The following is a 26415-nucleotide window of genomic DNA, read 5'->3' as shown; positions in this document are numbered from 1 at the left end:
CTCCTAACGGGCTGACGGCGGGTCGTCTCCTGCCGCCCCCAGACGGTGGTGGTCCACGTGTTCCCGGTGAAGGACCAGCTGCCGGTGGAGGTCCCGGGTTCCCGGCGGGAGCTGACGATCAAGGAGACGGAGACGATTCTCCTCACCAGGAGTCACCTTCACTTCGCCGACGGAGAAGATCCCGCCGCCGACGTGGCCTACAACGTCACGCGCCGCTGCTTTAGCCCGACTCATCCCGGGTAGGAAGGTTTGTTAGCTTAGCTTAGCATCAGACGGGTCCCCCTCGCCTGTGGTCACCGGTTCCGTCCCCGTTGGGTTTCAGCCTGATGGACGCGGGACGTCTCTTCCACGCAGACGGCGGCACGTCCCTGAAGAAGGACGCCTCCACGCCGGTTCTTCGCTCCTTCACGCAGGTTGACGCGCCGCCGCTGTCCCGTTCCTCCGCCGTCCACCGGGCCGCCGTTTGACCCCCTTCTGACCTCTCAGCACGCCGTCAACCACCTGAAGGTGGCCTTCATGCCCCCCATCGAGGACATCGGGCCGGAGCCGCTCTTCGTGCAGTTCGTCTTCTCCGTCGGCGACCGGCAGGGCGGCGCCGTCTCCGACCTGGTCTTCAACATCACCGTCACGCCGGTGGACAACCAGGCGCCGGAGGTCAGAGGTCGCCCGGAGGTCGCCCGGGTTAGGGGTCGCCGCGGCGAGTGACCCTCCCTTCCGTCCCCCCAGGCCTTCACCAACCTGCTGCGGGTGGAGGAAGGCGGGGAGGCCTTCCTGACGGAGGAGCACGTCCTGGTCCGAGACCCGGACACCCGGGACGGGGACCTTCGGATCCGGATCCGGAAGGAGGGCGCCAGGGGACGCCTGGACCTGCGGGGACGGACGCTGGGGCCCGGAGAGCACTTCACCTTGGCTGACCTTCGGGGGCTCCGGGTCAGGTAGGACCAGGACGACGGGAAGATGCGAAAAAAAAAAGGGATGGAGGTGACGGAGGTTCTTCTCAGGTTCATCCACGATGACTCGGAAAGCACGGAGGACGAAGTCGGTCTCGCCGTGAGCGACGGCGTGAACACGGCTGACGTCACGCTGCTCATACAGGTCACGCACGCACACGCACACACATGTTGGTTGGAGACGTGGCGTGAAGGTGCCGTTCGACCTCCAGGTTCTGCCGGTGAACGACGAGCCTCCTCGGCTGGTGGAGAACCTGCGGGCGGAGCTGAGCTGCGAGGAGGGCGGCCGCGTCCGGCTGACCGCGCGCTTCCTGTCGGCCACCGACCGCGACAGCGACGACTCGCGGCTCACCTACATGCTGGGCCGGCGACCCGGTCGCGGCGAGCTGAGGAGGGCCGGCGCCGTCGTGGACAAGTTCTCCCAGCAGGACCTCCTCCAGGGTTTGGTCTTCTACGTCCACACGGGTGAGGCTTCGCTCGCCGCCGCCGCCGCCGCCTTCCCTCCACGCCAAGCGTCCACGTGTTTCTCCCGCGCGCAGGGGGGGAGATCGGACCCGAGCCCGCCGTGGACACCGTCACCCTCATCGTCTCCGACGGCGACGCCGGGGGGACGGATGGTTGTTGCCGTGGAGACGCCCCACCGGCGCCGCTCCACGGCACGCTGCCGGTGTATGACCTGAACGTCACCGTGCTTCCCGTCAACAACAAGGCACCCGTCGTCATTCTGGGTGAGAATCGGCGATGGCGCGGGGAAAGGCGGCGTGGACGACGCTGGGTTTTGATTGGTTTATAACTTCAGGTGGCGCCCCCTGCTGGTGGGGAGGACCAACACCGCCTCCCATGCTATACTTGGAGTAGGTTGACAAAAATTGGAGCCCCATGTCACTGTGTGTGTGTGTGTGTGTGTGTGTGTGTGCGTGCGTGTATGCATATGTGTGTGTGTGTGTGCATGTGTGTGTGTGTGTGTGTGTGTGTGTCGCCGCTGCTGGAAATCCTCTTAATGCAGCGGAGAAGCGCATAGTGATCAGTCAAACACACTGTGTGAGGAGGAGCTGCTTACTCGCACACACACACACACACACACACACACACACACACACAGTGTGTGTCCCAGTGGTCACTGGTCTTCATTGATAAAAACAGAAGCTCCTACAATCCCTGTTCTTGGCTCCGACTCCAGCAGGAGCCATCCACAAATGTGGGTGCCTGCATGTGTGTGTGTGTGTGTGTGTGTGTGTGTGTGTGTGTGTTTCGGAGATGCATCAAACACTCCGTCTCCCTTTTTTTTTTTTCTGTATCACCAATGTTTCCAATATATCTTTGTATTGATCACCATGTTCTATGTGGAACCAGGAGGTGAACATAGAAAGCTACACATTCAATGAAACATTACACGTGTGTGTGTGTGTGTGTGTGTGTGTGTGTGTGTGTGTGTATTCCCCAGTGGGGATCTGGGGGGGGGGGGGGGGGGGCAATGAAAGCCTCCTCAGAACAAAGACCAGTCCACAATGGCCGCCGTGTTCCTCGCCGGATTACCGCGCCGCTAGCGGCGGCTGAATAGCCGGCTAATCCTGCCAGCGTATCTCGCCGTGCATTCCACACCGGCAGCGCCGAGCCATCCGGGGCCCCTGGGGGGGCCGGGGTCGGAGGGCCAGGGGTCCAATTAATTAGTGAATAAAGATGCAGGGTAAGAGCATTAGCTGCCTGACAGGAGGAGTCCGGCTTTACCTCCGGTTTTTATATTACACTTTATCACCCGGATCCAGGACTATCCGTCTCTCTCTCACACACACACACACACACACACACATACACGGGTGCGGGATCAGAGTTAATTGACAAACTGAAGGTGTATTTCAACAAAAAAAAAAAAAAGAAGAAAATCCATTGTGTGATTTTACAACTCATTAATTACACCATTATTACAATATAAACACTGAATTTTAGTTTTTTCATTTAAGTGTGTGTGTGTGTGTGTGTGTCCCGCAGGCGACTCCGTGCTGGCGGTGGACGAGGGTTCCAGGGTCCCCCTGAACGCGGGGCTCCTGGGGGCCTCGGACCCCGACAGCCCCCCCGACCGGCTGACCTTTCGCCTGGAGACGGCGCCGCTTCACGGCTTCCTGGAGAACACGCTGCCCTCGCCGGGGTCGGAGAAAAGCAACGCCGGCGTCCCAGTGGGTCAGTCGGCGCTCGCTCACACACCAGTTATTCTGGAAATGTGTGTGTCTGTGAATGAACGTGTGTGTGTGCGTTGGCTTTTGACCCCCCGCGCTCCAGAAAGCTTCCCGCTGGAACATCTGACGTCGGGCTTCATCAACTACGTCCAGTCGGAGCACTTGGGGGCGGAGCCGACCGTCGACCAGCTGTCCGTCAGCGTGAGCGACGGCGCGCTAGGCTCCGCCCCCGCCGTCATCCACATCGTCATCCGCCCGACCAACGACGAGCCGCCGTCGCTGCTCCTCGCCAACTTCACGGTGAGGGACGTTTCCCCCGCGCCGGATCTCCGTTGCTTTCCGAGCTCCCGCGTCTGACACGCCGCCGCCGCCGCCGCCAGGTGAAGGAGGGGGGCGCGAGGGAGTTAACGCCGTCCATCCTGGACGCCGTGGACCTGGACGCCCCCGCCGACGTCCTGACCTTCACCGTGGTGGAGCCGCCGGCTCACGGCCTCCTCGTCAACGGCATCTACGGCGCCGAGGCGAGTCGCTACCGGGGGACGGACGGCGCCGCCCTGCTGGCGAAGCTCGCCGTCGCCACCTTCACCCTGCAGGAGCTGCGACAGGGTGAGGCCTCGTCTTCTAAGCTTTGTCCCGGTTCCTCTGCGACTCCTGATCGTCATCTGTGCCCACACACACACACACACACACACACACACACACACACACTCCCCCCCGCCACCGCAGGCATGAAGATCGTGTACGTCCACGACGACTCGGAGACCCTGGAGGACGGCGCCATGCTGACGCTGACAGATGGCGTCCACACAGTCCAGGGGAGGAGTGACATCACGGTGACCCCCGTCAACGACCAACCACCCCAGCTCATCAAGTACACACACACACACACACACACACACACACACTTATTTGTGATTCTGTACCTGCGTGTCTGTGTGTGTTTTTATGAAGTTGCCTTACTGCTAGTTAACAGATATGCTTGTGTTCTACTGATGCTAACTGCTAGTTAACTGCTGGTTGAGTTAGTGCTAGTTACTGGCGGTTAAGGGATGTCACACACACACACACACACACCGAGGGTCACTTTACTAAAACTGTATTAACTCATTTGAACAAATATAACAATATGGATGAGCTGATTTTTCAGGACATCAAACTGCAAATGAAACAATTATTATACAACAAATACTCTATTATACATTGAAAAGAAAGGACAAATCATTTTACAGGCTCAATCATTTGTTTCACAAATAAAAGCACTTTAGGAACGTTTTTTTTTTTCAACAAATAACTTCTGAACTGTACTGTCAAATAATAATTTTAATCATCAATGTGAACAGAAGGCTTCAAATTGCGGAGATTAGCTCCGCCCACCGCGACCCGAGTAATTGGATGAAACGGGAGAAAATTAAAAATTATTATGGAAAAAATTGCAACCCTTTTCATCCTTATTAAAACTTATCGCTGCTGTCGTCCTTATGTTTTTTTATTCCTTCTTTATGGAACGAACGGAAGATTCGTTCATTCCGTAATGCCGACCTACAGCCGCATAGCTTTTAGCTTCCCTTAGCATGTCCAGAAGTTTAACTTTATCTGCCATAGATAGCATCTTCCTTTTGTCGCTCCAGAGCGTTTTGTCAACATTATGGGTTTTAGAGAAAATTGCAAGAAAATTTGCAAAATTTTGGCAAGCTGTTTTACATACATGTACAGCGATCCCTCGCTATAACGCGGTTTACTTTTCACAGTTTCGCTACTTCACGAATTTGCATGGTGCATTGTGTTCTGCATTCTGATTGGCTAAAAAGACGCTCCGCTTCTTCTCTACCTGTGCGTCAATAACGTTGCAGTTTAATATGTACACGTACGTGAAACAGCTTGCCGAATTTACATGACGTACGTGCAAATTCTCTTGCAATTTCGAGTTTCTCTAAAACCCATAATGTTGAGAAAACGCTCTGGAGCGACAAAAGGAAGATGCTATCTATGGCAGATAAAGTTAAACTTCTGGACATGCTAAGGGAAGCTAAAAGCTATGCGGCTGTAGGTCGCCATTACGGAATTAACGAATCTTCTGTTCGTTCCATAAAGCAGGAAGAAAAAAATCACAAGGACGACAGCAGCGATGTATAATAGAGTATTTAATTGTATAATAATTGTAAAAAAAAAATAAAGGTTTCTACTTCACGGATTTTGCCTATCACGGGTTCTTTTTGGAACGTAACCCCCGCGAAAAAGAAGGGTTTACTGTACATATTAAACTGCAACGTTATTGACGCACAGGTAGAGAAGAAGCGGAGCGTCTTTTCAGCCAATCAGAATGCAGAACACAATGCACCATGCAAATCCGTGAAGTAGCGAAACCGTGAAAAGTAAACCGCGTTACAGCGAGGGATCAACGTATTCGGTACGTTTTCGCTGAAATACGTTTCGTCTCTCTTATCATCACAGTGCTCTGTGTTGTGTGTGTGTGTGTGTGTGTGTGTGTGTGTGTGTGTGCGCGCATGAAAAATCAAACACAAGACGGCCTTTTCCTGACTGGTGCTGCACTTCCCGTCGTGGCCAGCAGGGGGCCGCCGAGCCGTTCAGCCCTAGCCGTTTAAAAACACACACACACACACGAGCCACCCACCATATTTTCATCTGAATGACTGATTGGGGTATTTGCACCCTTGACTGCCCCTCCCCCGCCGTACGGGGTGGGTTTGGGGGGCAGAAACATGGAGCCTTGGCAGCTGCGCCTCCTTGTTGATGCTCCTGCAGGAGCAACGTGGCAGATTCTGTCCTGCATGGGTTTTACTTCCATGTGAAGGAGCAGCCAGACGCTTTCCGATGTGCACGTGTAGACACGCACACGCACGCGCACGCGCCGTCTATCCAGGGGAATCTGTCGTTGCGCAAAGTTTCCGCTTCCCAAGCAAAGCTGTGCTGGTGTGGCGCTCCCAGACACTTCCTGCCAAATAGTGAGCTTGTCCGTTTTTCAGGAACGCGGGGCTGCGGTTGGACGGCGGCGGCAGCAGGACCGTCTCCAGCCTCGCCTTGGAAGCCCGAGATCTGGACTCGCCGCCGGACGCCGTCTTTTACTTCCTGAACACGGCGACCCGCTTCGGAAGCCTGATGCTCAGGGTCGATCGATCGCCGCGGTTTCGATTATTATTATCGATCAGGAAGTGTGTCGTTGCGATGACCTGATCGAGATCCGATGGCGTCCGTTTGTCCAGGCGCCGTCCGGCTGGGCCCGGCTGACGGCGGGCCAGAACTTCACCCAGGACGACGTGGACGCGAACCGTCTGTGGTACCGGCACGAACCCGCCGCCGCCGGCGCCGCCGGGTTCAAAGGTCACGACAGCTTCCGCTTCACCCTCAGCGACCTGGACAACCGGGCGCCGCCGCAGACCTTCTTCATCTCCATCCACGAGGCGCCAAAAGGTCGCTACCGTTTACCGACGCCGACCTTTGACCCCGGCGGCATCCTCGCCCATCTCCCGCGTGTGTGACCTTTGACCTTTTCGTCGCCCTTCCAGGTGAGGTGGAGCTGCGGGTGACGGCGGCGCGCGTGGCGGCGGGCGGGCGCGTCGTCCTCAACACCGACGCGCTGGCGGCGTGGGATTCGTCCGATCGTCCGGACCGGCTGATCTTCACGCCGTCCGTCCCGCCGAGACACGGCCTCGTGCACGACGTCCGCCATCCCGGCGTCCCGCTGGCCTCCTTCACGCAGCTGGATGTGGCGGCGCAGCGGGTCTGCTACACCCACGACAACAGTCGCCATGACGACAACGACACCTTTAGGTGAGACCGCCGTTTCCTGTCCGCTCGGCCTCAACGAACACGAGAAGAAACAAGACGGTGTGTGAGGTCTCCACGTTCAATGCCTCACTGATTTCTACCGATAACAATGTGTGCGTGAGTGTGTGAGTGTGTGTGTGCGTTGCCATGACAGCAGATGATAAATGGTCATTATTATTATAACAACAGAAGCGTCGGCACGGCAACGGTTGTGGCCACAGATAGCCGTACCTCTGAAAACATGGCCGACACTGGAGCCAGATGTTGCACCGAGACCTGCGTGCGTGCATGTGTGTGTGTGTGTGTGTGCATGTGTGTGTGTGTGTGTGTGTGTGTGTGTGTCCGGGGCCTGGGGCAGTTTGTCAGCTGCAGGGCTGAGAGGCAGATTGTGTTGGCAGAGGACTGAGAGGGACACAAAGCCAACACACACACACACACACACACACACACAAACTTAGAAAGTGTGTTTCTGTTGGTTTCTTTCCAGATTTTTGAATTCATTTCACTAAAAGATGCTATAAATCTCCAACCCGTCATTTTGTGCCGCCAGTTTTGTCGTCAGTAACGGCGCCTGGTCCCGCAGCGGGACGCTCGTCCTCCATGTTGAGCACGCCGACCGCGTCCCGCCCACCCTCAGCCTGAACGCCGGCCTCCGTCTGACGGGTGGATCCGCCGCCGCCATCGGCGCCGACCGGCTGCTGCTCGCCGACCCGGACACCCCCGCCGGCGAGCTCCGCTACAACGTGACGCGACCGCCGCGACACGGCCGGCTCCTGCTGCGGGGCCGGCCCATGACGCCGCCGCTCGCCTTCACCCAGACGGACGTGGACGAGATGGCGGTGGCGTATCGCCACGAGACGCCGGCTCTCGCCGACGCGTTCCACTTCCTGCCAACCGACGGGACCAACAGGGGATTCCTGGAGTTCGGGCAGCTGAGGGAGGAGGCGGCCGTCTTTCACATCCAGGTGAGATGTCGCTTCCGGAATCCTCAGGACCTTCCATGAAGAAGGTTCTGGAACGGCGAAGGAAGTTTTTCCCCGTGACTTGGAGCGAAAACCCACTGAACCGGAGCGGACTGATGAATATTTGAAGGCGGAGCAGCAGGTGCAGCAGGGCGCCGCCTAGGACTGGACAACATATACCCGTGTGTGTTTGACGTGTTTGTGTACGTGTGTGTGTGTGTGTGTGTGTGTGTGTGTGTGTGTGTGCGTGAGGTTCGATCCCTCCAAGGATCCATGAATATTTCAGGCTGAGCGGCAGCAGGTTGACACTCAGCGTCTTGGAGTCTTTTGGAACCAGAGGCATTAAAATGACTTGAATTGCAGTTTGTGTGTGTGTGTGTGTGTGTGTGTGTGTGTGTCTGCACACATACATAAAGTGAAGTAAAATCAGCTTGTAAAGCTGTAAAGAGGGTTTTTTTTTAACAAAAACACTCCAGGCCGGTTGACTTCGCTGATTATCGGCGCAACAGCGACACCCAGTGGTGAGATGTGGAAATGCACCTCAGTAGTTCATGGCAAACTCAATTGTTGGGAAAACTCGCCAAAAGAGATTCGTTTTTTGGGTCATTCGAGTGTCCGAGTCAGTTACTGACAGAGTCGTTTTGTGAGTGTGAAGGGCGACTGAGCCTCTGAGTGACTCGTTTGTTGACTTACTGAGTGAGTTGTTCGATTTATGACTGAGTTTCTGAATGATTTGTTTAAGTTACTGGGTGAGTCGTTCATTTTGTGACTGAGTTTCTGAATGATTTGTTTAAGTTACTGAGTGAGTCGTTCGTTTTGTGAGTGTGAAGGGCGACTGAGCCTCTGATTGACTCATTTGTTGAGTTACTGAGTGAGTCATTCATTTTGTGACTGAGTTTCTGAATGATTCTGTTAAGTTACTGAGTGAGTCGTTCGATTTATGACTGAGTTTCTGAATGATTTGTTTAAGTTACTGGGTGAGTTGTTCGTTTTGTGAGTGTGAAGGGCGACTGAGCCTCTGATTGACTCATTTGTTGAGTTACTGAGTGAGTCGTTCATTTTGTGACTGAGTTTCTAAATGATTCTGTTAAGTTACTGATTGAGTCGTTCGATTTGTGAGTGTGGAGGGCTCATTTGTTGAGTTACTGAGTGAGTCGTTCATTTTGTGACTGAGTTTCTAAATGATTCTGTTAAGTTACTGAGTGAGTCGTTCGATTTGTGAGCGTGGAGGGCGACTGAGCCTCTGAGTGGCTCATTTGTTGAGTTATTGAGTGAGTCGTTCATTGTTGTGACTGAGCGTCTGAGTGATTTGTTTAAGTTACTGAGTGAGTCGTTCATTTTGTGAGTTGGGAGGGCGACTGAGCTACTGAGTGAGTCGTTCAAGTCACTGGGTGAGTCGTTCATTTTGCGAGCAGGGAGGGCAACTGAGCTTCTGAGTGATTTGTTTGTTTGTCAAGTTACTGAGTGAGTCGTTCGATTTGCAAGTGGGGAGGGCGACTCTGAGCTACCGGGTGATTCATTCATTGAGTCACTGACTGAGTCGTTTGTTTTGTGAGTTTTGAGGGCGACACTTCGAAACACTGGCAGAAAGAACAACACTACACTAATAGAATAATTAACTTGATATATTTATTCAAATGCAGTTACAATGGCAGTCGTACAAGGCATGTTGTCTGGTCCCTTAGTTACACAGTTAGCTAGCTAACAGTAGAAAGAGTCAATGGAGACAAGGAACCATGACAAGTCCAAGAGTCCTTGTTGAGAGTAAATGACCGTTCCCAACGTGCACATCATGACGCTTCTGTCTGTTCTTTCTATTTTAGCACCATAAGACTGCTTTAGCTCCAACCCCATCCTTGTTTTTACACTCCGTGGCTTTTAACCGCCGAAGAATCATAAGAATCCCCTCAAGTAATCCGATCAGTAGCTAACAGGGTGTGACCCCGGGGTCCAGGTGGAACCAGTGGACCGAGCAGCCCCGGTGCTGACCGGTCGGAGGAGCCCCACCGCGGTGGCAGAGCTGGACGGCGGGCGCTTCGGTATCTTCATCGGCTCAGAACACCTGCGGGCCTCCGATCCCGACAGTCCGGAAGATCAGCTGCAGTTCCTCGTCACGAGGACGCCGGCCTTCGGCTACCTGGAGAACACACTCACGGGTGAGCTGCCGCCACCTTCGACCCGAGGCGCCCAGACAGCAGCTCGGAGAGCTAAAGCTAAAGCTACAAAGCGGTGCTAAAAGGGGAAAAGCATGTAGATCTTGAGTCCAAAGTCCAAAAAAAGGGTGCAAATCCGTGACGGCGGTGGAAACCTGACTGCTCTCGCCCCTCCAGGCGGATACATCCAGAGTCGGTTCACCCAGCGGGACCTGGACCGGCGCGCCGTGGTCTTCGTCCTCCCCGCCGACGTGGAAGTGACGTCGGACAGTTTCCAGTTCCACCTCGGTGACCCGGCGGGGAACACGGCGCCGACGGAAATGTAGGTTAGCGCAGAACAAACTGATTCGACCAGAGGTGTCGAACTTATTTTCATGGAGTTCCACATCAGCCTTGCGGTTGGTCTCGAAGGGCCACATGTAACGCTAACAGTAGCAACGTTAGCATTTCTGCAGTTAGTTAGCGTGCTGTAGCAGCGTGTTGTAGCGTTAGCGTTCTGTAGCAGGTTTCTGCAGGTTCTGCATTTAGGTTACTAAATGTAACCTGATGTACAATAAATGTAACTACTCCTTAACGTTAAATAACTCTGATTTTATGACTCATTCTAATCCAAAATGTCACATACGCATTTGCATTTAATTTTTTTTTTTTTTTTTGAATATTTTTACCGTTAGCTCTGTTAGAAAGCTAGCTGTTACCGCTGCAAGCGTGAACACATTCTGCTGTCGTCAAAGTTTGGCTTTTAATTTTTGGACCACTTCTTGTTTTTCTGGAAGGCTAACTTTAGCGCACTTAGCTTCGCGTTTGACAACCGACGCCGCCTCATAACACAAAAGACATACCGCTTTTTTCCCCTGGAAGCACAAACATGTATTAGCCTTTCTATTTTTCTTGATAAAGCCTTCCATGTAGTTTGACAGTTTGACTGTTTATTTTAAGGCGGTCGGAGCTAAAAGCCGGCCACGTAAATAAAACGACGGGCCAGATTTGGCCGTGAGTTTGACACGTGGATCAGACCGAGCTGTGTTGGAGTCCAGTAAGGGGCGACGCTTTGGCTCGGTGGTGCCGGTGACATCCTGACAGTCACTTCCCGAGGAAGCCGCTAGCGTCTAAAAATGCTAAAACCGTGCTAATGTTTCCATCGGACCGTATTTTGACGAGCTTCCACTGTTCCCTGCAGACTGGACCTCTCCTGGTCTCGGATCCAGCTGTCCGCGACCTGCTACAGAACGTGCGAGACGGCGGGGACGTTTCAGATCCGGGTCGAGCGCAGCGGCAGGAGCGCCGACCCGGCTTACGTCGCCATTCAGGTGCGACGCCGTTCAGGAGTGACGCGACGAATCGTCCGCAAGGGGCAACTGGAAAACTTGTGTTCCGTTTTAGGCGGAGGAGGGTTCTGCTAAACCCGGCAAAGACTTCGCTCACAGCTCGGCCGGTCTGATCCAGTTCGACCCAGGTCTCCGAACCCCCGGTTGATATTCACGCCCGACCCGGATGGTCACCTGACCGCGCGTTTGATTCCAGGAGTCAACGTGAAAACCTGGAACATCTACCCGGTGGATGACGGCCTCGAGGAAAACCACGAGGTGTTTACCGTCACCTTGAAGAACCCCAAAAATGCCGTCCTGGGTCAGAGGACCTCGGCCACCGTGGAGATCATCGACCCCCGAGGAGGTGAGAATAAAAAAACCAGAGGTCATACAAAGGTACTCTTGTTTGGAAGTCAGATAAGAGAAGATCTGTGAGGTCCAGCATCTCCGGACGGATGCCCTGGGAGACCCGACCAGGAGCAAACAACCCTCGGCCCCTTCAAAACGCTGGTCTTTATCAGGGAGGTGCAACCCTGAAGACCTGAAGGAGGGCGGGACTCCCTCCCCGCCCCCACGCCTCCCCGCCTCCGGCCCGGACAAGGACGCCAAGGGCGACCCCGTCACGGACATCCAAGTGGAGCTCCTTTGGGAAAAGCCGTCCCAGCCTCCCCGCGGGGACGTCCCGGACCGTCGGCCCTTTCCGGACTACGAGGAGGACTTCCCCGGCCAGGCGTCGGGACCCGGGTTCAGAGCCGGAGAAAGAAAGCCGGGTCATCCTCAGGTCAGAACCGCCGAGACCACGTGAGATCGTGTGACTTTCATGGTGTTTTCCGGAACCGACGGTTTGTCTGCGATCGCCAGGCGGAGAACATCCGGACGGTAAGATTCACAGCCTCGCCTCCAGACAACAGCGTGGAAAAACACCCGGTTCTGAACCTCGTTCCTTGTCAGTTCCACGGCCTGACCGCCATGCGGGTGGAGGAGATGCCACGGGGCGGCGGCGGCGGCGGACGCCCCCCGCCGGAGCGGCAGGTCAGCGACGCCCCTCAGATGGATCCTCCCATGACAAAACGCCGCCGGGCCCAAAATCGCCAACGCAAAGTGTGTCTTCTAGTGTTTAAACAAACTCTTCAGTGTGAGCGGGAGGCCCCCTAGTGGCCAGACAGCGTTACTGCAGGGAATTCAGATTATTACTTTGTGTGTGTGTGTGTGTGTGTGTGTGTGTGTGTGTGTGGGTTCAGACGGACACCCGGTGCCCCGAGGGATGGACCCACTTCAGGAGACGATGTTACATCGCCAGCGGGTCGACGGGAAGCTGGGGGAGCGCCGAGAGAACCTGCTCGCTGCTGTGAGTTCGACCGACCGATGAAAACAACCCCGGTAATCGATGGATCGCCTCAAGATTCGCTCGTTTCTCCGCCGCCGTTGAGTCCCGTCTCGTCCCGGCAGCTCCGGCGGCAGCCTGGCCGGCGTCCCGTCCCGACGCCACGTCACCTGGCTGTGGAAGTTTGTGGGCGGGAAGCCCTTCTGGATCGGTGAGTCGCCTCGACGGCACGTCGACCCGCTCCTCCCGATGTCGCGATGTTGACCGGCGTCTCGTCGTCCAGGCGTCCGGGCGGGACGTTCCCTCCGCCGGTCGTGGACCCACGGCTGCGCCGGCCGGGCGTCCGGGTCGGAGGAAGCCGGCGAGTCCTCCTGCGTCCTGGTGGAGAACCCCTGCCGCTGGATTTCAACCGGCTGCTCCGGCGAAACGGAACAGGCCTTCGTCTGCTCGTCGCCCGCCGGAACCCGCCGAGGCGCCTCGAACGCCAGTTTAGCTCGTGTACCGACGCCATTGGTTTCTTAATAAAATCTGAAACGCTTTCACGAAAACTACGGCTAGCTTACCACCCTGGGCCACCAGACGGCAGCGGTGGACTTTCAAAATAAAACAAAAGATAAGTCGATGCTTTGAGGAGACAATGTTTTATTTACACGCAGAGACGGGACGTTCCAGAACTACCAACGGCACGAGAATACGCCAAAAAAGACGACTGAAAAGACGACTCCGGACAGTAGTTTTTTCAGTGATATAAAATGACAGAACCTGACGAGTCCACTGTTCCCAGACCCTTTTTTTTGGTCCCTTTTTGGATCGGAGTTTGTTCATAATGGCCCGAGTTTCTCTCGCAAGGATCTTTTCTCGGGAGTTTCAGATCAGGCGCTTTCGTACTTAATGTCGTACGCGAGGGGCCCGTTCACGGCGAACCCCAGGAAAAAGGAGATCTTCTCCATGCTGAAGCCGCTCCTGATCCAAATGCGGGCCGGACGCACCTCGATCTTCAGCCTTTCGTAGATGGCGAACACCTTTCCCTGATCCACCATCCCGGGGACTCTGAGCAGGCGGCTGCAGATCGCCGGCTCCTTGAAGATGTCCCCGTTCTTCCACAGCTCGGCCAGCTTGTCACGAGGCATCTTCGGGAGGAAATACTTATCCAGGTTGGGTTTGGACACGAGCCTCTTGAGTCCCTCCTCCTTCCCCAAGTAAAGGTGAGCGATGGTGCTTCGCTTGTAGAAGAGCTTGGACATGTGCCTGTGGGACGAGGTCTGGATGGCTTTCACGTAGGTCAAGATTTGAGCGTCCCCCTCACAAGGAGGCCAGAACCAAAGCACGGCCAGGTAGTACGGGTCCGGGAATCGATGAGAGTGGCCGACTTCTTGCAAGGTTTCCGACATCAGGGGAGAAAGGTAGCGGTAGTCCTTCACCTGCCTGGACTTTGGGTTCAGATTGTGGAGAACGACATTTGACAAGATGTAGAAAATCTTGATTCGTACGTTATACTTGTTCTTCTGAAGCAGGAAGGCGTAACATGCGATGACCTTCTCCATCTCCTCGGCAGATTTGTCTAGATGCTGGAGGATACCGGAGAAGGTGTCCGCTTGGTTCCTCTCCAGATACTCCCAACGCTCGTCGATGTCCATGCTCAGGTTCAGGTTGGGGTTGGATTCTTTCGCCTTCTTGATCGTCTCTTGCGTGGTGCAGAACAGGTCGACGTACTTCTTGTAGTACGTACAGACGGTTTTGTGGTTCATGATGTCGAACTCGGAGTTGCCCTTGATGTACGTGAAGTAACAATCCAGGAAGTCGAACGTTTCCTTGACCTTGGTCCTCAGGGCGTGGAGGAACGCCTGGTGTTTCCCGATGACCTCGTCGTACCCGGCGTTCTCGTCGCTCTCGTCCTTGTGCACGCTGGCGACGGGCATCTTTTTCTTCAGGAAGTTCCTCAGGTATTGCTTTTTGATGGGATCGCGCTCCTCGAAGAACGGCAGCCTGCCCAGTATCTCGAAGACGAGGAAAGCGATGTCGAGCATGCGCACGTAGCCGTAAACGTTGTAGGTCTTTTTGGGGAAGTCGCCGGAGTCGTCGTCGTCGTCGTCTTTGTCCTTGTCGTCCTTGTCGCCCCGAGGCTCTTCCATCTCCGACTGCTCCTGGGCCCGCCGGAAGGCCGTCATGCCGCCGTTGGCGAGCTTGAGGTTGGCGTCCAAGCCCTCGGGGCTCGGCGACAGCTGCTGCTGCTTCTCCCGGTCCATGTTGGACCTCAGGTGGCTTTTATAAACCTGTCCGATGGTGTCCACCGTGTAGGGGTTTTCTTTGATCGCCTTGGCCTTCTCGGCCCATTTCAGCGCCTTGGGAAAGTCCCGCACGTGGATGTACAGGTAGCGGGCGAGCGCCTGGGGAATGGAGGCGCTGGAGAGGAACCTGGAGGAGGCCTTCTCAAAGATATCCTGGACAACTTGCTGTCCCTGCCGGTTATGGATCTTGTCGATGAACGGCGAGAAGGTCTCTCTCTCGTCGCTGTCTTGCTTCCGCTGCCTCAAAATCAGCATCCGCTCGATGGAGAGCATGAGTTGGTTCTTGACGACCCCGTCGCTGAAGAAAAGGTCGTAATGAAGCAGCTCCGTGGTGATTTCGCTGTCTTTCAGGAAGTGACTTCTCTCCAGCTCTTCCAGGCAGGCGGCGGCAATGGTGTGATGGAGGATCCGGAGGCCTTTGTACCCTCCCCAGTTTTCCACTCGTTCCACGATCAGGATGTTGGAGTACGTCTTCATTTCGGTCATCACGCTAGCCGTGCCCCAGTTTATGATTTTTATCCCGAAGAAGTCCTCGCAGAGCGAGAGGGCGAACTGCGAGTCGGCCACGTAGGTGTTCAGCAACGCCAGGAAGGAGATCAGCTTCCCGTCCTTCCCGGAACGATCGAACTTCTCCAGCACGTAACAGGCCAGGTCGTCGATGTACTTCGGGTCGAAATTATTCTTCATGATCATGAAGGCGTAAAAGTTCTCCGGCATGGCGTGGCTTTCTTGGAGGTCTTTGAGTTTCTTTTCAAACCCCTGCTGTTCTGCCGGCGTCAAGGAGGCGGTCATGAACTGCGACCGCATGGCGTTCTGTCGGAGGTACTCTTCTCTCGGACAGTGGGAGCGCACGCAGTTCAGGATGATGACCTTGCAGGACCCGGCGTTGTTTTCGTCGACGCTGCAGAAGTCCTCCGACGCCCGGCGGATGCAGCTCAGCAAGTCGTCGGGATTCTTCGATTCCTTCGTGATGTCGAGGAGCAGCAGCACCGGCATGGCCTTGTTGGTCTCCAGCGTCATGAGCTTGACGACCTGCGCGGCGATCTCCTCCTTGGGCAGCTTGCTTTCTTTGAGGACGGCGCAGCGGAACTCACAGCGAAGGTCCCACATGACGTGCATGGCCAGCGTGGAGCCGCCGCAGCCGGGGTGGTGGAAGAAGTTCAGCAAGACGCAGGCGTCGTTATGGTCGTGCTGCTGAGCGCGAATCAAGCTCCGCACCTTCTCGTACTTGTCCCTCTTGACGAACGGCTCCTTGTCGTACTTCTCGCAGAAGTAGAAGTTCCACCATTTGACCCTCCCGCCGCGGTAGAACTCCTCCTCCACCTTGATCCGAAAGCCGCGGAAGTCCTGGCTGTCCTCCTCGGGTCGGTTCTGGCACTGGTTCACGCACAAAACGTCCAATGCCGTCATCAGGTTTTCGTCCCTCTGCTTCAGGACGACGGTGGTGAAGTCGGACGAGGGGAGCAGCCGCTCGGAGGACTTGAACCCCCCGAGCTCGGCGACGGTGCCGTTGACCTGGCTGAGGTTCAGCTCGTACAGCGATCGAGGCTGAATGTCGCACTCGCACTTCTCTCGTATCAAGTCGCTCCATTTGGCGAAGGTGCTCCGGGATTCGCAGATGTGTACGATCTGCTCCTCCTCGGTGTGCCTCAGGAACGACTTGAAGATCTCGAACATCGGGTCCTTCTCGGTTTCCACGGGCGACAGCAACAGGAAAACGATCAGTTTCCTTCCGTGGAGAAGCACCTCGGGACGGCAAATGACCGAAACCACCTGCTCCACATCCCGGCTGGACTTTCTCCACCACGTCTTGAAGTCCAACTCCTCGTCGGAGTCCCTGCCCAGGTCCCGTCGGCCGTTGCAGAACACCCAGCTGGTCTGGTCCGTGTGGAGGTTCAGGTTGTTGATCACGTGGTCGATCCGTCCTTGGTATTGCGGGGGTACGTGAAGATTGGCCACCCTCGACTTGTTGAAGGACTCGCACAAACCCCCGGGGCAATTGGAGTTGGGGTCGAAGTCCAACACGCACAACAGTTTCAGTTTACTCAGGAAGTCCAGGTGCTCCACCTGCCCCTCGCGGCTCCTGTTGACCACCACCACAAACTTGTCGTAGCCGTCGAGCGTGTTGCCGCCGCAAGTCAGCAGGTTCTTCAGCTTGTCGCCCTGGGAGGCCTCTTTCAGCACCGACTGTCCGGGTTGCTGCTGCGGTGGACTCCCATCTGCAGCCACAGAGGACGACAAAGGACGGGTCGGCAAACAAACGCGACAACAATGAAACAACGATGAAATACTACAACATTGACTTGATTGAGCCAATCACGGCTCACGACGGGCCTTCTGTCCATCATCCCGAAGCTAATTCGGAGTCTTCAATTAGGCTACCGGGTGTTTTTCACCCGGTAGCCTAACATGAGGTTCCCTGGGGTTCTGAGAAGCTCTCACCCAGGAAGTCCTGCAGCACATCTGCCTGTGGCCGCTGGTTGATCTCGACCAGGACGTCACGCGTGACTTCCAACGCTCTCTGGTTGCCGTAGTGATTCGTGAGGATCTCGGCCATGTCTACGGGGTCCCTGCCCTCCAACTTTCCCTTGGGGATGATCGGACCTTGCTTCTTGCTGAATTCTCGCAAGGTGAAAATAAAATCCTTCAAACCTCTCTCGGACAGATCGTCCAGGGCGTCCTTGATCAGCAGGGACGCGGCGGCCAGGGCTTTGGTCTGCGGGAGAAACATCTGGACGTCAACAAAAACAAACGACCCGGGCAGTCAAGAACCGTCGTCGGCATCGGACCTTCCTGGACCGGGTCCCCCCGGGCTCAGACACGGGACCTCCTCAAGCTCATCCAGCCAACCGGGTCACACACCACCACCGACGGACCTGCTTCTCTTTTACCGCTCTCAATCAACACCCTGTTAGCTTAGGTTAGCTTAGCACCGCCAACACACTCACCCCGGGCGAATCCCTCGGCTACATCGGCATCTTTGCTAACGTGCAGTGGCTAGCTAGCTAGTCTGTTAGCTCCCGCTTACCTTATCTTTCCAGCCAGACAGACAGATTTTTTCCCTTTTTGTCTGTTTTTTCTGCATTTTCCAAGAACCCGGAGCCGCCTCCTCATCCTGCGCATCGCCGCCGTCTTCAACAGGTCCCCCGCATGGCTCCGGACAGGGATCCGCCTCGGTCTCGGGTCCCTCGGCCGCCGGTTTGCTTCTCCGCCGAGCGATTTCCGCGAGGATCCTCACGGCCGGGCCGTGCAATATGCCCATCTCCCTGAGGTCGTTCTTCTGGTACTCCACCAGGCATATCCCCGATACGTCTTGACTGGAAAACCTCTCTGCGCACTCAGCGGGGATGTTCATCTCCGTCTCCAGCCACCACTGAACGTCCTGGGGGCTCCAGTCCTCCAGCCGAGGCGGGAGCCGGCGTCCCGAGCGTCTCATCGCCCGGCCGGCTGAAACTGACAAACAGCAATCGATGTCACAGTCGAGTCGAAGTTCATTTTCTGTTTTGGTATCTGGAAAGGATTTCCCTTCTGCTCTTTGCCTCTGCACTTCCTGCCTTCAAAACAATAAATGGACTCTGGTCTCGAAGCAGCTCGAGTGTAACCGCTGCATTAACCCTTTCAGACCCCTCCTACCAAAAAGGCACAACAAGGAAACGTCTTTTCCCGAACGCGACCTCTTATTTTGTCTCCGTCTCTCCTCACTTCCCAACTCTTAAGATAAGGAAAACAAACGGGGGCTTTGTTACCTCTGTTAGTCAGCAAGAGGACGTTTGAGGAGCAGCAAGGCGCCAGAGAAGAGTTTCAAACGCTCGCGTGTGCGATAAAAGGCAGGAGAGTGGCTAGAGAGGCTCGTCAATCGTCCGACGAAAAAGGCCGTCGTCACTGGACTGAGTGAGGTGTCAATCATACCTCATAACCAGGGGAGGAGTCAGCATTCTTGAGGGGTCGGAAGAGAAGTACATGTCCAGAGTCAAGAACACGTATATAGGATGAGGAAATGTGGAGTCCACCTTGTGTGATGACACCGCTCCATCACGTGACACGTTGTTAAACCTCCACCGTCGCCATTATTGACCTCCTCCGCCTCCCTTCCTGAGGGAGCCGCTGATGTCCGAGGCATCCCAGGGAGCCTCTGTGACGCCCGAGGAACTTCCTGAGGTTGTCCGAGGCATCCAGGGAGCCGCTGTGCCGCAGGATGCACCTCCTGTAGTCTAGACCCACCTGAACACACACACACACACACACACACACACACTTTTAGCGACCTCACTGTGAGCCCCCGAAGGTGTCAGCCATGTTGGGGGGTGCGGCACCTTGGGGTTCAAGGGGTTTCTAAATGATTCTGTTGAGCTACTGAGTGAGTCGTTCAAGTCACTGGGTGAGTCGTTCATTTTGCGAGCAGGGAGGGCAACTGAGCTTCTGAGTGGTTTGTTTGTTTGCCAAGTTACTGAGTGAGTAACGGTGGATGTACAATAAATGTAACTGCTCCTTAACGTTAAATAATTCTGATTTTATGACTCATTCTAATCCAAAATGTCACATATGCATTTGCATTGAATTTTTTCTTTTTTTGAATATTTTTACTGTTAGCTCTGTTAGAAAGGTAGCTGTTACCGATGCTGCCGTCAAAGTTTGGCTTTTAATTTTTGGACCACTTCTTGTTTTTCTGGAAGGCTAACTTTAGCCCACTTAGCTTCGCGTTTGGACGTAGATTGTACTCTTTGACAACCGACGCCGCCTCATAACACAAAAGACATACCGCTTTTTTCCCCTGGAAGCACAAACATGTATTGGCCTTTCTATTTTTCTTGAAACAGCCTTCCATGTAGTTTGTAGTTTGACTGTTTATTTTAAGGCGGTCGGAGCTAAAAGCCGGCCACGCAAATAAAACGACGGGCCAGGTTTGGCCGTGAGTTTGACACGTGGATCAGACCGAGCTGTGTTGGAGTCCAGTAAGGGGCGACGCTTTGGCTCGGTGGTGCCGGTGACAACGCAAAGTGTGTCTTCTAGTGTTTAGACAAACTCTTCAGTGTGAGCGGGAGGCCCCCTAGTGGCCAGACAGCGTTACTGCAGGGAATTCAGATTATTACTTTGTGTGTGTGTGTGTGTGTGTGTGTGTGTGTGTGTGTGTGTGTGGGTTCAGACGGACACCCGGTGCCCCGACGGATGGACCCACTTCAGGAGACGATGTTACATCGCCAGCGGGTCGACGGGAAGCTGGGGGAGCGCCGAGAGAACCTGCTCGCTGCTGTGAGTTCGACCGACCGATGAAAACAACCCCGGTAATCGATGGATCGCCTCAAGATTCGCTCGTTTCTCCGCCGCCGTTGAGTCCCGTCTCGTCCCGGCAGCTCCGGCGGCAGCCTGGCCGGCGTCCCGTCCCGACGCCACGTCACCTGGCTGTGGAAGTTTGTGGGCGGGAAGCCCTTCTGGATCGGTGAGTCGCCTCGACGGCACGTCGACCCGCTCCTCCCGATGTCGCGATGTTGACCGGCGTCTCGTCGTCCAGGCGTCCGGGCGGGACGTTCCCTCCGCCGGTCGTGGACCCACGGCTGCGCCGGCCGGGCGTCCGGGTCGGAGGAAGCCGGCGAGTCCTCCTGCGTCCTGGTGGAGAACCCCTGCCGCTGGATTTCAACCGGCTGCTCCGGCGAAACGGAACAGGCCTTCGTCTGCTCGTCGCCCGCCGGAACCCGCCGAGGCGCCTCGAACGCCAGCTTAGCTCGTGTACCGACGCCATTGGTTTCTTAATAAAATCTGAAACGCTTTCACGAAAACTACGGCTAGCTTACCACCCTGGGCCACCAGACGGCAGCGGTGGACTTTCAAAATAAAACAAAAGATAAGTCGATGCTTTGAGGAGACAATGTTTTATTTACACGCAGAGACGGGACGTTCCAGAACTACCAACGGCACGAGAATACGCCAAAAAAGACGACTGAAAAGACGACTCCGGACAGTAGTTTTTTCAGTGATATAAAATGACAGAACCTGACGAGTCCACTGTTCCCAGACCCTTTTTTTTGGTCCCTTTTTGGATCGGAGTTTGTTCATAATGGCCCGAGTTTCTCTCGCAAGGATCTTTTCTCGGGAGTTTCAGATCAGGCGCTTTCGTACTTAATGTCGTACGCGAGGGGCCCGTTCACGGCGAACCCCAGGAAAAAGGAGATCTTCTCCATGCTGAAGCCGCTCCTGATCCAAATGCGGGCCGGACGCACCTCGATCTTCAGCCTTTCGTAGATGGCGAACACCTTTCCCTGATCCACCATCCCGGGGACTCTGAGCAGGCGGCTGCAGATCGCCGGCTCCTTGAAGATGTCCCCGTTCTTCCACAGCTCGGCCAGCTTGTCACGAGGCATCTTCGGGAGGAAATACTTATCCAGGTTGGGTTTGGACACGAGCCTCTTGAGTCCCTCCTCCTTCCCCAAGTAAAGGTGAGCGATGGTGCTTCGCTTGTAGAAGAGCTTGGACATGTGCCTGTGGGACGAGGTCTGGATGGCTTTCACGTAGGTCAAGATTTGAGCGTCCCCCTCACAAGGAGGCCAGAACCAAAGCACGGCCAGGTAGTACGGGTCCGGGAATCGATGAGAGTGGCCGACTTCTTGCAAGGTTTCCGACATCAGGGGAGAAAGGTAGCGGTAGTCCTTCACCTGCCTGGACTTTGGGTTCAGATTGTGGAGAACGACATTCGACAAGATGTAGAAAATCTTGATTCGTACGTTATACTTGTTCTTCTGAAGCAGGAAGGCGTAACATGCGATGACCTTCTCCATCTCCTCGGCAGATTTGTCTAGATGCTGGAGGATACCGGAGAAGGTGTCCGCTTGGTTCCTCTCCAGATACTCCCAACGCTCGTCGATGTCCATGCTCAGGTTCAGGTTGGGGTTGGATTCTTTCGCCTTCTTGATCGTCTCTTGCGTGGTGCAGAACAGGTCGACGTACTTCTTGTAGTACGTACAGACGGTTTTGTGGTTCATGATGTCGAACTCGGAGTTGCCCTTGATGTACGTGAAGTAACAATCCAGGAAGTCGAACGTTTCCTTGACCTTGGTCCTCAGGGCGTGGAGGAACGCCTGGTGTTTCCCGATGACCTCGTCGTACCCGGCGTTCTCGTCGCTCTCGTCCTTGTGCACGCTGGCGACGGGCATCTTTTTCTTCAGGAAGTTCCTCAGGTATTGCTTTTTGATGGGATCGCGCTCCTCGAAGAACGGCAGCCTGCCCAGTATCTCGAAGACGAGGAAAGCGATGTCGAGCATGCGCACGTAGCCGTAAACGTTGTAGGTCTTTTTGGGGAAGTCGCCGGAGTCGTCGTCGTCGTCGTCTTTGTCCTTGTCGTCCTTGTCGCCCCGAGGCTCTTCCATCTCCGACTGCTCCTGGGCCCGCCGGAAGGCCGTCATGCCGCCGTTGGCGAGCTTGAGGTTGGCGTCCAAGCCCTCGGGGCTCGGCGACAGCTGCTGCTGCTTCTCCCGGTCCATGTTGGACCTCAGGTGGCTTTTATAAACCTGTCCGATGGTGTCCACCGTGTAGGGGTTTTCTTTGATCGCCTTGGCCTTCTCGGCCCATTTCAGCGCCTTGGGAAAGTCCCGCACGTGGATGTACAGGTAGCGGGCGAGCGCCTGGGGAATGGAGGCGCTGGAGAGGAACCTGGAGGAGGCCTTCTCAAAGATATCCTGGACAACTTGCTGTCCCTGCCGGTTATGGATCTTGTCGATGAACGGCGAGAAGGTCTCTCTCTCGTCGCTGTCTTGCTTCCGCTGCCTCAAAATCAGCATCCGCTCGATGGAGAGCATGAGTTGGTTCTTGACGACCCCGTCGCTGAAGAAAAGGTCGTAATGAAGCAGCTCCGTGGTGATTTCGCTGTCTTTCAGGAAGTGACTTCTCTCCAGCTCTTCCAGGCAGGCGGCGGCAATGGTGTGATGGAGGATCCGGAGGCCTTTGTACCCTCCCCAGTTTTCCACTCGTTCCACGATCAGGATGTTGGAGTACGTCTTCATTTCCGTCATCACGCTAGCCGTGCCCCAGTTTATGATTTTTATCCCGAAGAAGTCCTCGCAGAGCGAGAGGGCGAACTGCGAGTCGGCCACGTAGGTGTTCAGCAACGCCAGGAAGGAGATCAGCTTCCCGTCCTTCCCGGAACGATCGAACTTCTCCAGCACGTAACAGGCCAGGTCGTCGATGTACTTCGGGTCGAAATTATTCTTCATGATCATGAAGGCGTAAAAGTTCTCCGGCATGGCGTGGCTTTCTTGGAGGTCTTTGAGTTTCTTTTCAAACCCCTGCTGTTCTGCCGGCGTCAAGGAGGCGGTCATGAACTGCGACCGCATGGCGTTCTGTCGGAGGTACTCTTCTCTCGGACAGTGGGAGCGCACGCAGTTCAGGATGATGACCTTGCAGGACCCGGCGTTGTTTTCGTCGACGCTGCAGAAGTCCTCCGACGCCCGGCGGATGCAGCTCAGCAAGTCGTCGGGATTCTTCGATTCCTTCGTGATGTCGAGGAGCAGCAGCACCGGCATGGCCTTGTTGGTCTCCAGCGTCATGAGCTTGACGACCTGCGCGGCGATCTCCTCCTTGGGCAGCTTGCTTTCTTTGAGGACGGCGCAGCGGAACTCACAGCGAAGGTCCCACATGACGTGCATGGCCAGCGTGGAGCCGCCGCAGCCGGGGTGGTGGAAGAAGTTCAGCAAGACGCAGGCGTCGTTATGGTCGTGCTGCTGAGCGCGAATCAAGCTCCGCACCTTCTCGTACTTGTCCCTCTTGACGAACGGCTCCTTGTCGTACTTCTCGCAGAAGTAGAAGTTCCACCATTTGACCCTCCCGCCGCGGTAGAACTCCTCCTCCACCTTGATCCGAAAGCCGCGGAAGTCCTGGCTGTCCTCCTCGGGTCGGTTCTGGCACTGGTTCACGCACAAAACGTCCAATGCTGTCATCAGGTTTTCGTCCCTCTGCTTCAGGACGACGGTGGTGAAGTCGGACGAGGGGAGCAGCCGCTCGGAGGACTTGAACCCCCCGAGCTCGGCGACGGTGCCGTTGACCTGGCTGAGGTTCAGCTCGTACAGCGATCGAGGCTGAATGTCGCACTCGCACTTCTCTCGTATCAAGTCGCTCCATTTGGCGAAGGTGCTCCGGGATTCGCAGATGTGTACGATCTGCTCCTCCTCGGTGTGCCTCAGGAACGACTTGAAGATCTCGAACATCGGGTCCTTCTCGGTTTCCACGGGCGACAGCAACAGGAAAACGATCAGTTTCCTTCCGTGGAGAAGCACCTCGGGACGGCAAATGACCGAAACCACCTGCTCCACATCCCGGCTGGACTTTCTCCACCACGTCTTGAAGTCCAACTCCTCGTCGGAGTCCCTGCCCAGGTCCCGTCGGCCGTTGCAGAACACCCAGCTGGTCTGGTCCGTGTGGAGGTTCAGGTTGTTGATCACGTGGTCGATCCGTCCTTGGTATTGCGGGGGTACGTGAAGATTGGCCACCCTCGACTTGTTGAAGGACTCGCACAAACCCCCGGGGCAATTGGAGTTGGGGTCGAAGTCCAACACGCACAACAGTTTCAGTTTACTCAGGAAGTCCAGGTGCTCCACCTGCCCCTCGCGGCTCCTGTTGACCACCACCACAAACTTGTCGTAGCCGTCGAGCGTGTTGCCGCCGCAAGTCAGCAGGTTCTTCAGCTTGTCGCCCTGGGAGGCCTCTTTCAGCACCGACTGTCCGGGTTGCTGCTGCGGTGGACTCCCATCTGCAGCCACAGAGGACGACAAAGGACGGGTCGGCAAACAAACGCGACAACAATGAAACAACGATGAAATACTAGAACATTGACTTGATTGAGCCAATCACGGCTCACGACGGGCCTTCTGTCCATCATCCCGAAGCTAATTCGGAGTCTTCAATTAGGCTACCGGGTGTTTTTCACCCGGTAGCCTAACATGAGGTTCCCTGGGGTTCTGAGAAGCTCTCACCCAGGAAGTCCTGCAGCACATCTGCCTGTGGCCGCTGGTTGATCTCGACCAGGACGTCACGCGTGACTTCCAACGCTCTCTGGTTGCCGTAGTGATTCGTGAGGATCTCGGCCATGTCTACGGGGTCCCTGCCCTCCAACTTTCCCTTGGGGATGATCGGACCTTGCTTCTTGCTGAATTCTCGCAAGGTGAAAATAAAATCCTTCAAACCTCTCTCGGACAGATCGTCCAGGGCGTCCTTGATCGGCAGGGACGCGGCGGCCGGGGCTTTGGTCTGCGGGAGAAACATCTGGACGTCAACAAAAACAAACGACCCGGGCAGTCAAGAACCGTCGTCCGGAGCGGCATCGGACCTTCCTGGACCGGGTCCCCCCGGGCTCAGACACGGGACCTCCTCAATCTCATCCAGCCAACCGGGTCACACACCACCACCGACGGACCTACTTCTCTTTTACCGCTCTCAATCAACACCCTGTTAACTTAGGTTAGCTTAGCACCGCCAACACACTCACCCCGGGTGAATCCCGTCTCCGTCTCGGCTACATCGGCATCTTTGCTAACGTGCGGTGGTAGCTAGCTAGCTGACTAACTCCAGACCTCCTCTGATGATCAGATTTTAAATTCCGAATACCGAAGTTTTCTCGGAAACTTCCCGCTTACCTTATCTTTCCTGCCAGACGGAAAGACTTTTCCCTTTTTTTTCTGTTTTTTCTGCATTTTCCAAGAACCCGGAGCCGCCTCCTCATCCTGCGCATCGCCGCCGTCTTCAACAGGTCCCCCGCGTGGCTCCGGACGGGGATCCGCCTCGGTCTCGGGTCCCTCGGCCGCCGGTTTGCTTCTCCGCCGAGCGATTTCCGCGACGATCCTCACGGCCGGGCCGTGCGATATGCCCATCTCCCTGAGGTCGTTCTTCTGGTACTCCACCAGGCATATCCCTGATACGTCTTGACTGGAAAACCTCTCTGCGCACTCAGCAGGGATGTTCATCTCCGTCTCCAGCCACCATCCGACATCCTGGGGGCTCCAGTCCTCCAGCCGAGGCGGGAGCCGGCGTCCCGAGCGTCTCATCGCCCGGCCGGCTGAAACTAACAATTAGCAATCGATGTCACAGTCGAGTCGAAGTTCATTTTCTGTTTCGGTATCTGGAAAGTGCTTCCCCCTCTGCTCTTTGCCTCCGCACTTCCCGCCTTCAAACAATAAGTGGACTCTGGTCTCGAAGCAGCTCGAGTTTCACCGCTGCATTAACCCTTTCAGACCCCTCCTTCCAAAAAGGCACAACAAGGAAACGTCTTTTCCCGAACGCGACCTCTTATTTTGTCTCCGTCTCTCCTCACTTCCCAACTCTTAAGATAAGGAAAACAAACGGGGGCTTTGTTTTCAAACGCTCACGTGTGCGATAAAAGGCGGGAGAGTGGCTAGAGAGGCTTGTTAATCGTGCAACAAAAAAGGCCGTCCTTACTGGACCGAGTGAGGTGTCAATCATACCTCATAACCGGGGGAGGAGTTAGCATT

At 55.5% G+C, this 26415-nt stretch overlaps 3 protein-coding genes and 1 long non-coding RNA gene across 4 annotated transcripts in view; 2 read left to right on the top strand and 2 right to left on the bottom strand.

The window, feature by feature from the left end:
• Positions 1–13419, top strand: part of frem1b (Fras1 related extracellular matrix 1b) — a 21433-nt gene extending 8014 nt beyond the window's left edge. The window contains exons 11-36 of the mRNA XM_086143766.1: positions 43–239; positions 323–413; positions 487–654; positions 727–935; positions 1002–1095; positions 1163–1415; positions 1490–1678; positions 2940–3128; positions 3228–3424; positions 3505–3730; positions 3851–3995; positions 6109–6250; positions 6346–6553; positions 6649–6913; positions 7461–7875; positions 9827–10028; positions 10203–10347; positions 11206–11335; positions 11409–11481; positions 11550–11699; positions 11857–12116; positions 12197–12214; positions 12287–12436; positions 12577–12683; positions 12785–12870; positions 12943–13419. Coding sequence (XP_085999892.1) covers positions 43–239; positions 323–413; positions 487–654; positions 727–935; positions 1002–1095; positions 1163–1415; positions 1490–1678; positions 2940–3128; positions 3228–3424; positions 3505–3730; positions 3851–3995; positions 6109–6250; positions 6346–6553; positions 6649–6913; positions 7461–7875; positions 9827–10028; positions 10203–10347; positions 11206–11335; positions 11409–11481; positions 11550–11699; positions 11857–12116; positions 12197–12214; positions 12287–12436; positions 12577–12683; positions 12785–12870; positions 12943–13181 — 4548 coding nt within the window. The 3' untranslated portion in view covers positions 13182–13419. The remainder of the gene's footprint in view (positions 1–42; positions 240–322; positions 414–486; positions 655–726; positions 936–1001; positions 1096–1162; positions 1416–1489; positions 1679–2939; positions 3129–3227; positions 3425–3504; positions 3731–3850; positions 3996–6108; positions 6251–6345; positions 6554–6648; positions 6914–7460; positions 7876–9826; positions 10029–10202; positions 10348–11205; positions 11336–11408; positions 11482–11549; positions 11700–11856; positions 12117–12196; positions 12215–12286; positions 12437–12576; positions 12684–12784; positions 12871–12942) is intronic.
• LOC147237082 (sterile alpha motif domain-containing protein 9-like) lies at positions 13285–18383 on the bottom strand. The gene is made up of 3 exons (XM_086165144.1): positions 17976–18383; positions 17390–17663; positions 13285–17166 (listed from the first exon to the last, which is right to left on the bottom strand). The coding sequence occupies exons 1-3, from the start codon at positions 18381–18383 to the stop codon at positions 13532–13534; spliced, it is 4317 nt and encodes a 1438-aa protein (XP_086021270.1). The 3' UTR covers positions 13285–13531.
• A 1707-nt stretch (positions 18384–20090) lies between these two features.
• LOC147237081 (uncharacterized) lies at positions 20091–20795 on the top strand. The gene is made up of 3 exons (XR_015105923.1): positions 20091–20197; positions 20299–20384; positions 20457–20795. It is a non-coding gene; the product is annotated as an uncharacterized LOC147237081 (long non-coding RNA).
• A 3-nt stretch (positions 20796–20798) lies between these two features.
• Positions 20799–26085, bottom strand: LOC147237080 (sterile alpha motif domain-containing protein 9-like). Its single transcript, XM_086143778.1, has 3 exons — positions 25564–26085; positions 24904–25177; positions 20799–24680 (listed from the first exon to the last, which is right to left on the bottom strand). The coding sequence occupies exons 1-3, from the start codon at positions 25969–25971 to the stop codon at positions 21046–21048; spliced, it is 4317 nt and encodes a 1438-aa protein (XP_085999904.1). The 5' UTR covers positions 25972–26085; the 3' UTR covers positions 20799–21045.
• Between the last annotated feature and the right edge of the window lie 330 nt (positions 26086–26415).

The sequence above is a fragment of the Fistularia commersonii genome, chromosome 1 (assembly GCF_037954325.1).
Source record: "Fistularia commersonii isolate RoL2024-O1a breed Wild chromosome 1, RoL_Fcom_v1.0, whole genome shotgun sequence".
Taxonomy (NCBI): Eukaryota; Metazoa; Chordata; class Actinopteri; order Syngnathiformes; family Fistulariidae; genus Fistularia; species Fistularia commersonii.
Note: the sequence above shows the minus strand (reverse complement) of the source record. Positions and strands in the feature narration are given on the sequence as shown.

Excerpts from the sequence above, each read along its gene's own strand:
- LOC147237082 (XM_086165144.1), bottom strand. The coding sequence starts at position 18,383 with ATGAGACGCTCGGGACGCCGGCTCCCGCCTCGGCTGGAGGACTGGAGC. Across the intron at positions 17,664-17,975 it reads TGTCTGGCTGGAAAGATAAG|ACCAAAGCCCTGGCCGCCGC; the intron begins GTAAGCGGGAGC and ends TTTCTCCCGCAG. Across the intron at positions 17,167-17,389 it reads TGTGCTGCAGGACTTCCTGG|ATGGGAGTCCACCGCAGCAG; the intron begins GTGAGAGCTTCT and ends CTGTGGCTGCAG.
- LOC147237080 (XM_086143778.1), bottom strand. The coding sequence starts at position 25,971 with ATGAGACGCTCGGGACGCCGGCTCCCGCCTCGGCTGGAGGACTGGAGC. Across the intron at positions 25,178-25,563 it reads CGTCTGGCAGGAAAGATAAG|ACCAAAGCCCCGGCCGCCGC; the intron begins GTAAGCGGGAAG and ends TTTCTCCCGCAG. Across the intron at positions 24,681-24,903 it reads TGTGCTGCAGGACTTCCTGG|ATGGGAGTCCACCGCAGCAG; the intron begins GTGAGAGCTTCT and ends CTGTGGCTGCAG.